Source organism: Uloborus diversus, chromosome 4, assembly GCF_026930045.1.
Source record: "Uloborus diversus isolate 005 chromosome 4, Udiv.v.3.1, whole genome shotgun sequence".
In the NCBI taxonomy this organism is placed as follows: Eukaryota; Metazoa; Arthropoda; class Arachnida; order Araneae; family Uloboridae; genus Uloborus; species Uloborus diversus.
In genome coordinates this window covers 132,875,381-132,889,619 of record NC_072734.1, presented here as the reverse complement: position 1 = coordinate 132,889,619, position 14,239 = coordinate 132,875,381, and the positions used below count along the sequence as shown (strand labels likewise).

The following is a 14,239-nucleotide window of genomic DNA, read 5'->3' as shown; positions in this document are numbered from 1 at the left end:
TACTCATGTAGCAAATCAGTGAATTAAATGCAAATTCATTTAATGCTACAAAAATAGTTGAATTAATTAATTTATTATAATTTTTTTTGCTAATAAATAACTTCATTTAGTCATCAAAGTTTTTTTTTTCTTAATATTTCAGTTTTGAAATATATTTAGTGTTAAATTCAAGGGGAATTTAAGACAAAAACCTCCTGTAAACTACTACCTAATGTATCTGAGTAGGTTTAGTTTTAAAGACTAATTTCGTGTTCAGTTAAATTAGTGTTTAATTCAGGATCAGTGGGTTGTCAGTTACGTTAGGTAGTAGTTTATAGGAGGCCCCGACTTCAAAAGGTTATTAAAAATTAAGAGATTGTAAATAATTAGTTAGGTATTTAAAATAATTCATAGTAATTAAAATCAGTATTTATTTTATAATTGGGTGATTAGTTTAATTGATTTTTGTACTGGAATTGTAAAATAAATTTCATTTTTAGGTGTGGGTAGGAAATAGTATGTAAGTGTAATCGGTTATTTTTTGCTTTTTAGTTCCTTTGTGTTTCTTGAAGGCGGTTTTTTTTTATTTAAAATTAATTTATTAAGGATGAAGGCGTTCTTTTTTGCAAGGTAGAGTTAATCGTTTTCTTGGCGGGGAATTTCTTACAACAGTGTTGTTTTTCAGGAGATATCACATCTTTTTGCTTTAATATTATTACTTTATATTTTTGCTTGTAATATATTTTATGTGTGTTTAAAAAAGTTTCTTTAAACTGAAACTCTAATCTTTCTGAAGCACAGTTTTTGAGCATGACTTCGTACTTATCGGTTGAAGTGTCTACCGTGCCAAGCTTGTCAAAAGAGATTTACGTCCCAAATAAAGTGAAAACAAAAGTTTTAAAAGAGGTGACGCTTATTTGACTTATTCATTTAATTACTCACTTTCGATAAATTTTATTACGACTTTAATATTAATTTTAGAATGCTTTAGAACATTTTAAACTTATTTTCATGCACTGCCTTCCGATTCTGTCAAGTCTTTATACGTCAAGGGTTTAAAATCAATCAAAAGATTCCAATCTAGAAGACATACAAGAAAGCGAGTTGGTAAAATTTGAATAAGCAATTTAAAAGACTTCCCAAAAGAAATCCCAAATTCTTAATGCATCGTATTACATAAACCTTTTCAATGTTATTATATTACAAATATTATTGTATCAAGGGGAAAGGATAAATTTCAGCGGAAATGAATTTGTTTTTAATAAGGATGTCTAATGTCTCTTTTCGTTGGTTATACGTGCGTCGTTATACGCGCGAATACTTGTATTTTGTCAATCGGTAAAATTTAGAGTTTTATTCGGTAAATTGCAAATTTCTCCCCTCCCAAAGATTAAAACTTTGGGTGCCCCTGATGATTGACATTCATAAAGAAATATGAATTAATTAGGGTTGCTCTCTCTCTCTCTCTATCCGTTCTAGATAATTTCATTCATCGATATATATATAGTGCATTGCATTCCGTTTTTTCCCCACAACGAGCTGTTTTTTTTTTTCCTTTTTCTTCCATGACAGGCGGCCCTAGGTCAGGGCCTAAGATGGCAGATGGGTTATCCGGGCCTGTGAAGTGTGCACGGTCTCGTTGTGAAGAAACACTTCTTGAAATAAGGATTAAAACAAAGAGAAAATTGTGTTTAAATCCGAAGTAGTTTTTTGTTTAATGAATTTTTTTTATTAGTGCAACCACCCTGTATATTTGCTGAAAAATATTGGGAAATAGTGGAAATGTGTAATTTTGGCGTACAATCTGGTAAGATATTTCTGTCTATGCGAATTTCTTTTATTTTTATCTAAACGACGGCTCTATCGGACTGTATAAATTTCATCTGGAATAAATGAGAACGCCATGCGTTTCATAATATATATTTCTTTTTTTAATTAATATACCTTAGTTAAAAAATATCTCATGTCAAGGAAAAGTTCTTGGATTCAAATCCATGTTTAACCTATATGAGTCCCATGTTTAACGCAAATAAGTTGTCGAATTTTCCCCAATTTATTACCATGTTTTATCGTAAAAAAGTCTTATGTAATTATTCCTGTATTTATTCGAAAATAAGTATCTTTACTAAAAACTAGATTTCAATGTTAATTCAATCATTTTAAAAATTTGTTCAGGCTCATAAAAACAGAACTTTGACAAAAACTGAATAGTCTATTTCAATCGTTTAGATGACTTAACCCTTAAAAGCATGATTTATTTAAAAAACGTTTTAAAACATGTTCTTTGATCTTAAACGTCTGTTCGAATCATGAGAAGAATACTTTGAAAAATCATAGTTTAATTGAGGAATGGTTTATTGTTAAGCAATCTCTTGGTAACATCGGTCTTTAACAGGAAAAAAACAACAAATAATTTACCATCAACTATCCCAATACATTCATCATAATTGTAAAAGTGAGGTAAGATAATGGCAATAGTAACAGACATGCTTAAAACATCGCTCTCAGGTTAACTTAATGTTTTGAGCCTTTGAATCTAGTTAGATTTATAAAACAATTCATGAAACTACATCTCATCAACCGTTTGGCGGCTGCTGGATCCTCTGAATTAGTTAATTCTATTTTTATTTGCTCTATTTCAAAAAAAGGTCCGACTCCCAGTAACAGACACCGATAATTCTGATGACACCCAGCGACAGGTCGGATGGGGAAAAGATGAGTAATGAACAGAATTCCTCCTTTCTCTTCAAAATCTGCGAAAGTTCTTTAGTTTTAGACCTAAGAACTTATAAAATTCAAATAAACATGAGACACCGCCAGACCTCGTGGTGGCTGTTCATATCCTTCCACCACTGCCTTGTAAATACCAACTTCGCTAACACTAGATGGTTGTACCTTATTCATGGATCGCAACAACATCAGTTTTAGTAACCTAAAACTCTTAGCCTTAACAGCCTAAAACTCTTATTATTTAAATCCAAACTTACGACTGTCTGTTACTGGATCCCTGTCTGTTACTGGTGTCGTTATCCTACTACTTCGTACTAGTGGTTCCCAACCTTTTTCACTTCGCGACCCCCTTTTCAATAACTAAACATCCCGCAACTCCTGTGTTCCCAATATTTATTTATTTATTTATTTATTTATCTATCTATTTATCTATCTATTTATCTATCTATTTATCTATATATTTATCTATCAATTTATCTATCAATTTATCTATCTATTTATCTATTTATTTATTTATTTATCTATTTATTTATCTATCTATTTATCTATCTATTTATCTATCTATCAATTTATCTATCTATCAATTTATTTATCTATCAATTTATCTATCTACCTATCTATCTATCTATCTATTTATCTATTTATTTATTTATTTATTTATTTATTTATTTGTTTGTTTGTTTGTGTGTGTTTCTGCGTCGGCACAGACAGTGCACATATTTAACATAATAGCTCAAGGTGATTGAGATATTTTATTTAAGTTCAATAGTTTTTTTTTTTTTTTTTTAATTTCTACAACAATTGCAGAAAGAAAAAAAAAATAATAATCTCGATAATGTTAAACAAATATTTCTGTACTTTCAAAATTCATACGTCCTGTCAGTGGCGAATGCAGGGGATTTGGATTTCTCCCACTTTCATTGAAGTGAAAAAATGTATTTTCTTTTAACAAGGTAATCGCGAGCTCAAAAAATTGGGAGGAGGGCGTTTGGAAGACTCATTTTTTTTTTAAACGAATATATAGCGGGAGAATCTAGATTTATGCTTGGTGGTGGGAAGGGGGAGGTGTCTTTACTAGCATATGAGTAATCAAATGAAGAGAATTGCGTTATGTAAGCGGAGAAAAAGAATTAACAATAAGAATCTACAGTATGTGTAACATTCACAATGGTCCTCCCCTGGAAATTGTTCGAAATTGTAGTGCTAAAATTGCAGTTTACACGATCTCTGGTGATATTCGGAGGAGGAGAAGTCCAGGGACTTTTATGAACGGTTCAAACTCGAAGACGGTTTCTTGAAGTTGAAGTCCTAAAAATGAAATTTTATGTGATTTTTAACGATGGGGAAGAGGGAAGATTGATCGGAGATGCTCTCTTAATTTTTCGTAAATGAAAATTATATGTCCTGAATCAGCTTAGTTGCTGGCCATCTTTGTTACAGTTAAGAGAAGAAAAGGTGTTCGAGCCACCTATCCTCCTGAAAATTTTTAAATTTGCGATTCTAAAAATGCAATTATAGGCCATATTTGTAAACATTAGTGAAAAGGTTTGATTTGGATCCTCCCCTCCCCCGGAGTTATTTCGAAATTCCTTGGAATATTTCAAAAGTTAACTTTTAAAAAGGAAACTACAGGACATCTTTCTGGATAAGAATTGGGGTTTAAAGAACCTCGCACAGAAATTATTTGAAATTGAAGTTCCAAAAACGATTTTGGATTATATTAGAGGTAGTGACTTCGGGACTTTTTTCGTGGAAATGTGTAAAGATATTCTCCTTTAACCAAAGCTTAAGACTTGCGATAATCTTAGAGGATGTTAGGGGATCAGGTTCTCTAACATGAGAGGGGGGGGGGTGTAGTCCCATAGCCTTTCTCCTGGATTAGCCATTGCGCTCAAGGACTGATGCTATTTTTCCTCTATGTATTTCAATGTTTCAACTACGCAATGATATGATTGGATAATGTCGCGACCCCCTAAGAAATGTTTCGCGACCCACAGGTTGGGAACCCCTGATTTAAGTAGTAGTAAAATTCATTCATCAGAGAATTAAGATGTAGGCATTTTCAAGCGCACTTAAATTTAAAAAAAAAAAAAAAAACCTACACTTGCGAATGCCGAAAAAAGAAATCTATTTTCGTTTTCCAGATTGGTGCATTTACAAGTTTAAAATTGTTTTAATAGCACCTTCAGTGAGCATTTTCTTCTTTTTTTGGCAACTACAGATTTTAAATTTGTCCTAACAATATTTTAAAATGCTAAATTGGGTTTATTGCCAAACCACTACTTTTAAGGGTTAATGCGTAAATTATTTTCACAGAAAGGTAAAACACATTTGAAATGATTTTTAATGTATGAAAAATGTGGTTTTACAATTCCATTGGACAAAAAAATTATGTAACAACACATTGTTAGTTCTATTTTACTGTTTTCTAAAATTTGATGCCATTATCCACATTTACTTCTCTGTGTCATTTCGTCGTTTTCTACATTAAACATACATTTACTGGGCTCAATTTTTTGGGTTGTTTACGTTAACTGTCTCAGCACTTGCTCAGCTTCACTTTCATATTGTCAATAGCCAATGTCGTATTTTCCAGAGAAGCGTCCAAAACTGCATCGAAGAAGAACTGAAAGTAAATTTTAAAGCAATTAATCGCAAGGCTTTATGGATAAACATTGCACAAAAGACAGTTATTCAACTCGTAATTCGGATATTCGAATAGCCAACGATCGAGTAACGCTCCTGACGTACTCAGCAATGAAACTCGCGCTATGGCGTGATAATTTAATATGTTTTGGTAATATTTAGGCTTTATTGTGACATGGCTGAACTGGATCCGGCAACTTAACTGTTATACTGTTAAGACTGTGTTATTTCAGGGGAACGAAGAAACGAAAAAGTAGTTAACAATGAACGCTATCTACTGGAGTTTAGGGTTAATCCACTGGAGTTAAGGGTTAAAATTTCAACTATCCAAATATCACCAAACAGGCAATGGCTTCGTTCAAATGTAGGAGCAATTTTCACCCGTCAGATCTTGACGGGCGATTTTCTAGCTGTCTAGAAATGTGTAGTGTGGCTCTGATACGTTTAGCTATAACTTGACAGTACAGTGAAATCCCGTTACGACGAATACTACTACAACGAAATATCCGTTTGAACGAAATTAATTTTCAGTCCCGATTTAATAGCCATTACATTGCTTGAATTTCATTACAACTAACAAAATTAGTGTTCCCTTGAAGTTTTTTGTAATGACATTTCACTGTTCTTACTTCTTTTTGGGGCGTTCAGTGAAGAAGGGATGTGTTATTGCCACGGGTTTCAGTTGGAATCCTTTTACAAAATTATGTACTACGAGAGTATTGTCCGTTTTTCACTAGAAGGCACTTCGCCACGCCTTCTGGAGCGCAGAGTTCCATTTTACGAGGAGGGGGTGATCGGTAAGCAATCCACGTGCTTTCGAAGGAGACAAAACCAGAAATTTTTTTAACTTGGGAGTGCATTTTAATGTGCAAAAAAGTTTTAGTGTCCTTTGCATCACTTGCTTCACTTGTCTGTTGTCATTTTTGTTATTTTTACATTTAAAAACTGCTGCTTTTACAACAAAATGCTATGATCCGAATATACCCTCAGCCGAAAACAGCGAAATAGAATCATCGGATACCACATGACGAGGAAGGAGTCAAGTGCCTTCTTGAAGAAAACGGACAATATCTAAACTCTTTTCAGTGCCAATCCGTGAAAAAGCTTATTTTTGCGATACTTTAATGTTCGCGAGCCTGTCGTAATGGCAAAGCCTCGCGAAGTATTTTTCGTGGAAGATTTTTCAAATTTCGTTTCTGTTCATGTAAAATTCGAGAAATTTTCAGTTCTCGATGTCTCTGATATTTTCGTTTTCGCGGAAAATACGGCTCGCGAAAATACGTGCTCTCACACTACTATTTCTTTTTGACTTAAAAAGAGGTAAATATTGCTAAGACCCAAGTTATGAGAACCACACTATACCTAGTTCAAGGCTATAACGAAGCCCCTTCATTAGTGTTACAAGTGCTCAACACACATGAAAATTGTGACTGAACACGACTGTCTTGTGGGGTGTTCACTGTATTGTGTTTGAAATATCTATTTGGAGCATTTTCTTTCTAATTTGTGCTTTAAATACGTTTTTTTTTTCCTCATTCTATCTAATAATATTAGTTTTCCCATAAAAGCAAAGCAGGTTGACCATCAATACTGCACTTATGTTTTCATTTTTTTATTTGAGATAAAATATTTTTGAAAATTTGTAATTGAGAGTAAGAATTGAGTGGTTCCAGCTATAGTCTAAACCTTAGAGCAGGAATTAGTAACTGGATTGAGCAAGTTCAATCATTGGTTGAGGAAAAACTGGCAAAGAGCCCAAGTTACATGGTTTAACTACAACGAATGGCAGGCACGCTTTACGTGAAACTAGCGAAAGAAACCTAATTTCTTCCAATACTTGACTTTAAAATATATCACGTAACTTGGGACCGAATCCTAAGCAGACCACATACGGTGGAAGTAATATTTTCATAGCATTTATACAGTCTGACCATCGATGAGACGGAATGGCTATCATCCGATTTACAGGCGGAAATAAATGAGGCTATTAGTTTTCAGGGATGCCGGCTTTCGCAGATGTGTAATAGCTTCGTGATTAAGCAGAGTCACATTAAAAGAATAAACCACGAGCATCAAATTTTTACTTTTCTCCATCATTCAGATCGACTTCTAACTGGACGTCTGCCGATTTCACAGCAGCCGTGGGCAGACTACAAGGTGGAATGAGACGAATCCAAAAGTTTTCTTTTAACAAATTTAATTAGTACAATAAAAATGATATAGATTAATTTTCACTATGTTGTGCGTGGACCACAAGTTGAGAATTAAGAAGAGAGTTTACAAAAGAGGGAAAAAGAGAGAGAGAAGAAAAAAGAAAGCGGAAAATTTGCGGATATAGTAAAACCTGTAAAGTTGACCACCCTTGTAAGTTCACCAACTGTCTAAGTTGACCGCTATATTCAAGCACAGAATTAGATCCATATCATGTAATTCAACTTCTATAGGTTGACCACCCGTTTAAGTTGGCCCCTAAAGTAGTGCACCGCAAATGGTCAACTTACAGATTTCACTGTACTGCTGTTTGCCTTCTAGGGCAGAATAAATGTATGAGTCAGAAACTTTGAAGAACGAGCTTACCCTGCTGTCTTCATCAACTTCGACACTAACAGTGGGCGTCTGCCATCCGCGCCCCGGCTTGCTCAGCAGCCAGATCGGAGTGATGCCGAATTTTCTCTCCTGCTGGACACTGAAGCTCCTGACGCCCTCTCCTTCCTTGAAGTAGTCGAACGACAGGCATGCGTCAACCGTCCCATGCACGTCATCGAAATAGGGCGTCATCATCCTGGCCAGTTGCACGGAACTGCCGTTCGTCTCCACCCCCATCACGTTGCCTGCAAAGGAAACAGTTCGCGGACGTTAAATTGCTGGCTTAAAGCAGTGACAGCGTGGTCCTTTATAATGCTCTGTTTTCTTTTGTTCTGCTGCTTTCGCCGGCAACTTTCGTCACACGCCCATCGTTTCAACCACGTTTGTGCTTTTCCAATATGCTGATCAATTTGGGCAAGAAAAAAAATGGGTGTTTTCATTAAAAATTTTTGAAACTCTCAAGCTGTAATCATGACCATTAACTCTGCGTTTTCAAAAATCATACTAATAAGTTGCTCTAGAAAACTAGCAAGTTACTGATATATTTTTAAGAAGTTGATTAGTTAATAAAAACGCGAAAAATAATTTCTAATTTAACAAAATTTCAATAACAATAAAGGTTTAATTATCAACCAGAAATGGTAATAAAGAAACACGTGCATAAATATTTATCATTAACTAATGGACGGTCAATTATCGATCGAATTCTTGCTTTGAAACATATTTATTGACCATACTTTAAATTTAATATGGTATTAAAGGTACGGTAAAAACTAAAATTAGCGTATTTTTCTGATATCTTTCCAACTTATTTACCATCCTTAAGATTGATGATGCTATTCACAGAGTTTTTGTTACTGAATTACAACTGAATTACAGCTTGAGAGACCCAAAATCCAATCGCGTAGCGAGTACGGATTTACGGAAGAAGAGAGTTGTCTCCTGAGAGAGTGAGAGCCCCAAATGGGGAGGAGACCAACTTAACCTTTTTTTTGATGCCAGAACCATATCCACAATTTAAGAATAGCTCTGAACGGGAGGGAAAGTCCCCAGCAGTTTTGCAACCGTGGTAACTACTAGCGACCGTTATTTATGAGTAGTTTATGAGTATTTGCAGAGTTAGGGCTCCGAACTCGGGACCTTCCGTTTTCGAGTCCAGTGCTTTACCTACTAGACTGCCCTGTACCTAATTACATTTATGTTCACAATGTGCTATGTATACAATTGCTATCAATATATTTATGAACAGATTGGTTAAAAGTTCGAAAACCATAAAAAATGTTTAAAAAAAGATGGTGTGCCGTAAAGACACACGATAGATCTGATTTTCTTTTTTTTTTACATTCTTAACTTTCACTTCACACGCTGGTTTTTTCTCACGTCACCCTCTTGTTATGTCTGCACCTGACTTGCATGAATGCCCAATATTCTACTACTAGAAATTAATTTGTCAAATTTATTAACAAAACTAACTTTCTAATTACAATTATATTTTATTGGTTTTTGCAACAATTAAAAAAAAAGCGGACGTATTTTAACTTCATAATTGCTACTGTTTTTTATTGTTTTTGGCAACAATTATAAAACAACTACGTCAATTTCGACACACAAAAAGCTTTTAGATCACAATTTCAATGCCCTCACATGAAAAGTTTCACTTCAAAAAGAGAATGAGTCAATGAACTAGAAGAAACAATTTGTCTGATAAGTAAACAGAAAAGGTTCATGAATTACGTCCAGGGTCGCTGTTATAATTTTGTGTTTCATTGATTTTTACCGAGAAAAACGACTATAAGACAAGGCAGAAGAAACGATCTGATAATAACTACTTCACAAAATGACAGAAACTACAGCTGTGAAGGGAGTTTTCTTCTGACAGGAGTTGTTTATTTGTTCATCTGTCTTCTACCGTAAAGAAAATTAATGCGTTTCTTTACCGAAATATAAGTTTCGTAAACTGCTACAACGATTCACCTACATTTGGTTACAGTGGTGAGATACATTAAAACCAAAATCTTTATTTAGAACAGCATGAGTCAGAACAATAAAAGTATGTTTCTCAAGACAATAAGAATTCAATAAATAGCTAAGAAAGTTCCCAGAAACCTCTCATATTCGAAGGGGGAAAATTCGCCTGTCCAACCACCTTTCAATCTTTAGTTTTTAGGAGGAAATTCTCAATTTGCAGAATGGAACTTCAAATTTTTCCGAATGATAATAATTTTGTCCAATGGAATTCCAAATTTCGCTGTTTTTTAATCAGGTGACTCACTCATTAACCTTTTCTCTATCATACAAGTACATTTTCACCATTAGTTATTTAAAATCCTTTCAAGCTAATGTGCCCATAACCTGTTATTTAAAAGTAAGCATAGGCGTCCCTGGTATAACATGGTTAATTCGTTCCGTGTAATATCGAAACCGTGTTGTACGAAACTTTTTCAAAAATAATTTTTTTAACTTATTTTTTACACTAATTAACCATGTACATAGTAAAAATCATGTCAATATGTATCGTGTTGTATCGAAACTGTGTTATACGAGACTTGGAAATAATGTAAATCAAGAGATGTGTACCCTTGTTATGTACCTCGTGTTATATCAAAACCATGAAGCATTAAATTCAAGCTTCGTACTGTGTAATATCGAAACCGTGTTGTGCAAGTACCGTGTTATACGAGGGACGCTTGTACTTTAATTGAGGGCACATTGAAGCATAATTGATTTTTTAGGTATTCTTACTCAAAATCATTACTTACAATTCGCAACTTCAGCGCTCGAATACGCTTCCAAGCGGTGATTTACAAAACTAAAAAAAAAGGTAAAACAGTGCGTTCCACATGTGTCTGTTGGTAAACATAGGCAGTTTGTTATGAGCATTTATTAACGCATTCGATGTGCCTTAGATTGCTTTCTGCTACAGAAATTGTTTCGTCCCTTAATAGTATTCTCGAGCTTCTCAATATAATGTTAGTTTTCCTTATTTCCTTCTAAAAAGGGAGTTGATTGTTAAATGGTGAAAGCGTAAACAGAAGAAAACTCTGGATTAACTAACTTGAACAACGTTACACTAGGTAAATTTTTTTATTGTTTTGTGTGAATTTGTAAGAATATGAGTTTCTTTTCGTTTTTTAAAAATCTTAAATAAATTTAACTAATCATATTTTACAGCAGCATTTAGTTGGAATGGACAGTATGCAAAATATTTTCTTGAATATATTATCGTAGAACGAAATGAAAAATGTTTAACCGAGAATTTATTTTATTGCTTATATTCTCAGCTGAATGGTTTCGCCAAATTTGTATAGGTTTATAGTTTTAGTATTGTGCGAGCAAAGAACCCTTGGCGAGATTTCGCATGTCAGTTAAACCATTTTTATTTTTTATCATGAGTGGAATAAAATGGTAGAAATATTACAGAATTGAATAAGTAAAAAGAAATAATGGTAGCTCAATTGAAAAGAAAACTACCACCATATATCCGTGAGAATTTTGTTGATGATTTGCATAGCATGACATAATTAAATCAAAACTCATCAGAAATTAGAAACATTCGAAACAGAGAGATTTAAAATTAACCGATTCGACAGTTTGAGAAAAATAACTCAGCTACAAATGCAAAACAATTAGCACTAACCTTGCAAGGCAAAGAAGTATCATCTTTTTTTGATAATAATTCGTAAGTTTATATAATTAAATTATCTAGCATTAATTGTTATTCTTGTCTGGCTACAATAATTATTTAGTTTTATCAAGAATTGATAAATATCGAGTTCAACATGGTGGAAATGGCTGCTTAGAACTACGAACTACGTAATTTGCATTAATTTTTGACGTTTAGTAATGCTTCTTGAATTCTCGTTTCTTTCTACTCGGCCCAGAATATCCGCAAGACTTTGAAAACTAATTTAAAGAGAATAAAGCGAAAAAATCATGCATACGTACGAAATTTACTAGGCTTATAAGCATTTTCTACACTACGGCTTGCGTTTGTTTTTCCTTTTTCATCCGCCATTAGACAGTGGCTGCAGTGCCCCCTATAGTTTGTTGGCGTTAAAATTCATGACAAAACATAAGCTAAGTTCAGCAGACGATAAATAAAAATAAATTAGCAGCAAAGTAGTTGTATTTATTTTACTTGCTTATTTATGTTGTCCCTCAGGCGAACCTTTCATAAGCCGAACTATAAAATGGATAAATTTAATAAAAAGTTACCTTCTCTTCCACCGAGGCTCATTTCCTTCCGAACCCACAGAGCGAGGAGCCCTTCCTGGTTGGTGAAGCCACAGGTGTCGCGTTCAAAATCACATGTCAGAGAAATTTCCGACATGATGCCTGAAAGAAATTGCATACATAGAAGCGGAGTAGATTATGATGGTTATTTTAAGAATGGATCAGACTGGTTTTGTATTTGCAGTCAAAGCCGTCGATAGCGGATGGGCCATTTCACGGTAATTTTGACATTTATGTCGAGTCCGCAACGTGACCTTTTTTGCCTTAACTTTTTAATTCACCGTTTGATGTGCCCATTATTTTAATTTGAGTTGGTGTGTTGGTAGGAAAAGCTAAAAATAAAATAATATGCTAATCAAACAGTAAATTTAAAAGTTATGGCCAAAAAATGTCATGTTTCGGACTCTACATAAATGTCTAAATTACTGTGAAATGATCCGGATACTTTCAATAACATCTTTATTGAAGTCACTATATTGGTGACTTTTTGCATACCAGTACAGTGTAAGGATGCCCAAAAGAAACGCGTATTCCGAAAAAATGAGTGATTGTGCAATGATTTCTCTACCAGTAGAATCTATTCCAACGAATCTCAGCCAGTGGTCCCACGGACCAGTACCGGTCCGCAGAAAAATTTGACCGGTCCCAGAGATTTTTACTCGTCCACGTTCAAAAAATGTAACCAAAGAGTAGCTATAGATAGTGTCAAATATATCTGAGACTGAATCATTTTTATGCATCATACTGCTGTGAGTATGATTCCTTATTCAGTAGCATTAAAAGATGTTCATAAATAATAAGATGAATTTAAACTATATATCAGATTAAGTTTTCGGTCTATTTCCTGGTAAAGTATTAGAGAATGAATGCATATTTATAATACAGGGCTGCCCACTTCTTCCAAGAGCTGTGGTGCATCCACCCATCAAATAATATAGAAGCCTCCTTAAGAACGAGAGCTCCCCAAATTTTTTTATAATGCCCCTAAAAACACCCTTTTCCCACTCAAAATTTCAATGGTGCAGTCTTCGCCAAGTCTCTTGTTTTATGGACGTCCCTTGGAAAATATTAGTACAAAATATCTTTTAAACATTTGGAAACACTTACCGCAAATGGAATAGGAGAAAGCTATTATCAAAATCAAAAATCGTAAATTTGCCATTTTGAAGTACGTGATGGTTTGAGGAGAAAAATATACTGACTCAGGTATTTTTTAATTTTAAAAAGTTTCTAATCAGTGCTTCTGATGCCGAGCTTTCGATGTGACTTTGACTTTTCTTCTGTGATAAGCGTGGGAAAATTTTCTAATAAGACTTTCGGCCATGTGTTTATCTACAGGTTAGTATACTTCTAGTCAAAGATGTGCTCTCTGTATCTACATAGAGATACATCCTTATGGGTATACTAATGTATGTCTCATTTTTCATTCAATTTCAAATTTCCATTATAAATATTTTTATGTTATACAACCCAACTTCAAAATAATAGAATTTCAGAACTTTTTCAACAAAACTTGTCAAAGGCTAGTGTAAACTAAACGCATGTAAATTAAAAAGATTGAATCATGTTATAATCCGACCGCGAACAAATGACCCTTGTCAATCATTTGAGAAAACGAATCCATTCCTTAAAATAGGCAGAGAAGAAAAAAAGCAACCGCGCCATATTTTGGAGTTGAGCAACATTTTGGCGATATGAAAAAAAAAAAAAAAAAGTCCTCTTAGTATATTAACGTCATGTGATTATTTTGACCTCAAAGCTTTAACTTTCAGTAATAACTGCATTGAGTTGGCGAAAGAGTGAAAATGACAAGTTTCGCATTCTTTGTTGCAACCCTACTCTCTCCAGTTTTCAATTCAAATTAATTATAGGAGGCGTTGTTTTCTCTGACCAATGGCTGCTGAAAGAAGTAAAACCAATACCCACCCTCTTACATAGTGTCGTAGTATGTAAAGAAAGGTAACACTTGGTTATAACATTACATTTATTCTCAAAGGTAGTTAAAAATAAAAACATTAACAAGAACAAGAAACCTGGAACAAGATACGCAACAAGTACACAAGTG

General features: G+C 34.0%; 1 protein-coding gene across 1 annotated transcript in view; it reads right to left on the bottom strand.

The window, feature by feature from the left end:
• The window catches only part of LOC129221481 (uncharacterized), a 317,098-nt gene extending 303,715 nt beyond the window's left edge, over nucleotides 1–13,383 (bottom strand). The window contains exons 1-4 of the mRNA XM_054855961.1: nucleotides 13,282–13,383; nucleotides 12,157–12,276; nucleotides 7,933–8,186; nucleotides 5,233–5,335 (exon numbers count right to left, since the gene is read on the bottom strand). Coding sequence (XP_054711936.1) covers nucleotides 5,249–5,335; nucleotides 7,933–8,186; nucleotides 12,157–12,276; nucleotides 13,282–13,336 — 516 coding nt within the window. The 5' untranslated portion in view covers nucleotides 13,337–13,383 and the 3' untranslated portion in view covers nucleotides 5,233–5,248. The remainder of the gene's footprint in view (nucleotides 1–5,232; nucleotides 5,336–7,932; nucleotides 8,187–12,156; nucleotides 12,277–13,281) is intronic.
• Between the last annotated feature and the right edge of the window lie 856 nt (nucleotides 13,384–14,239).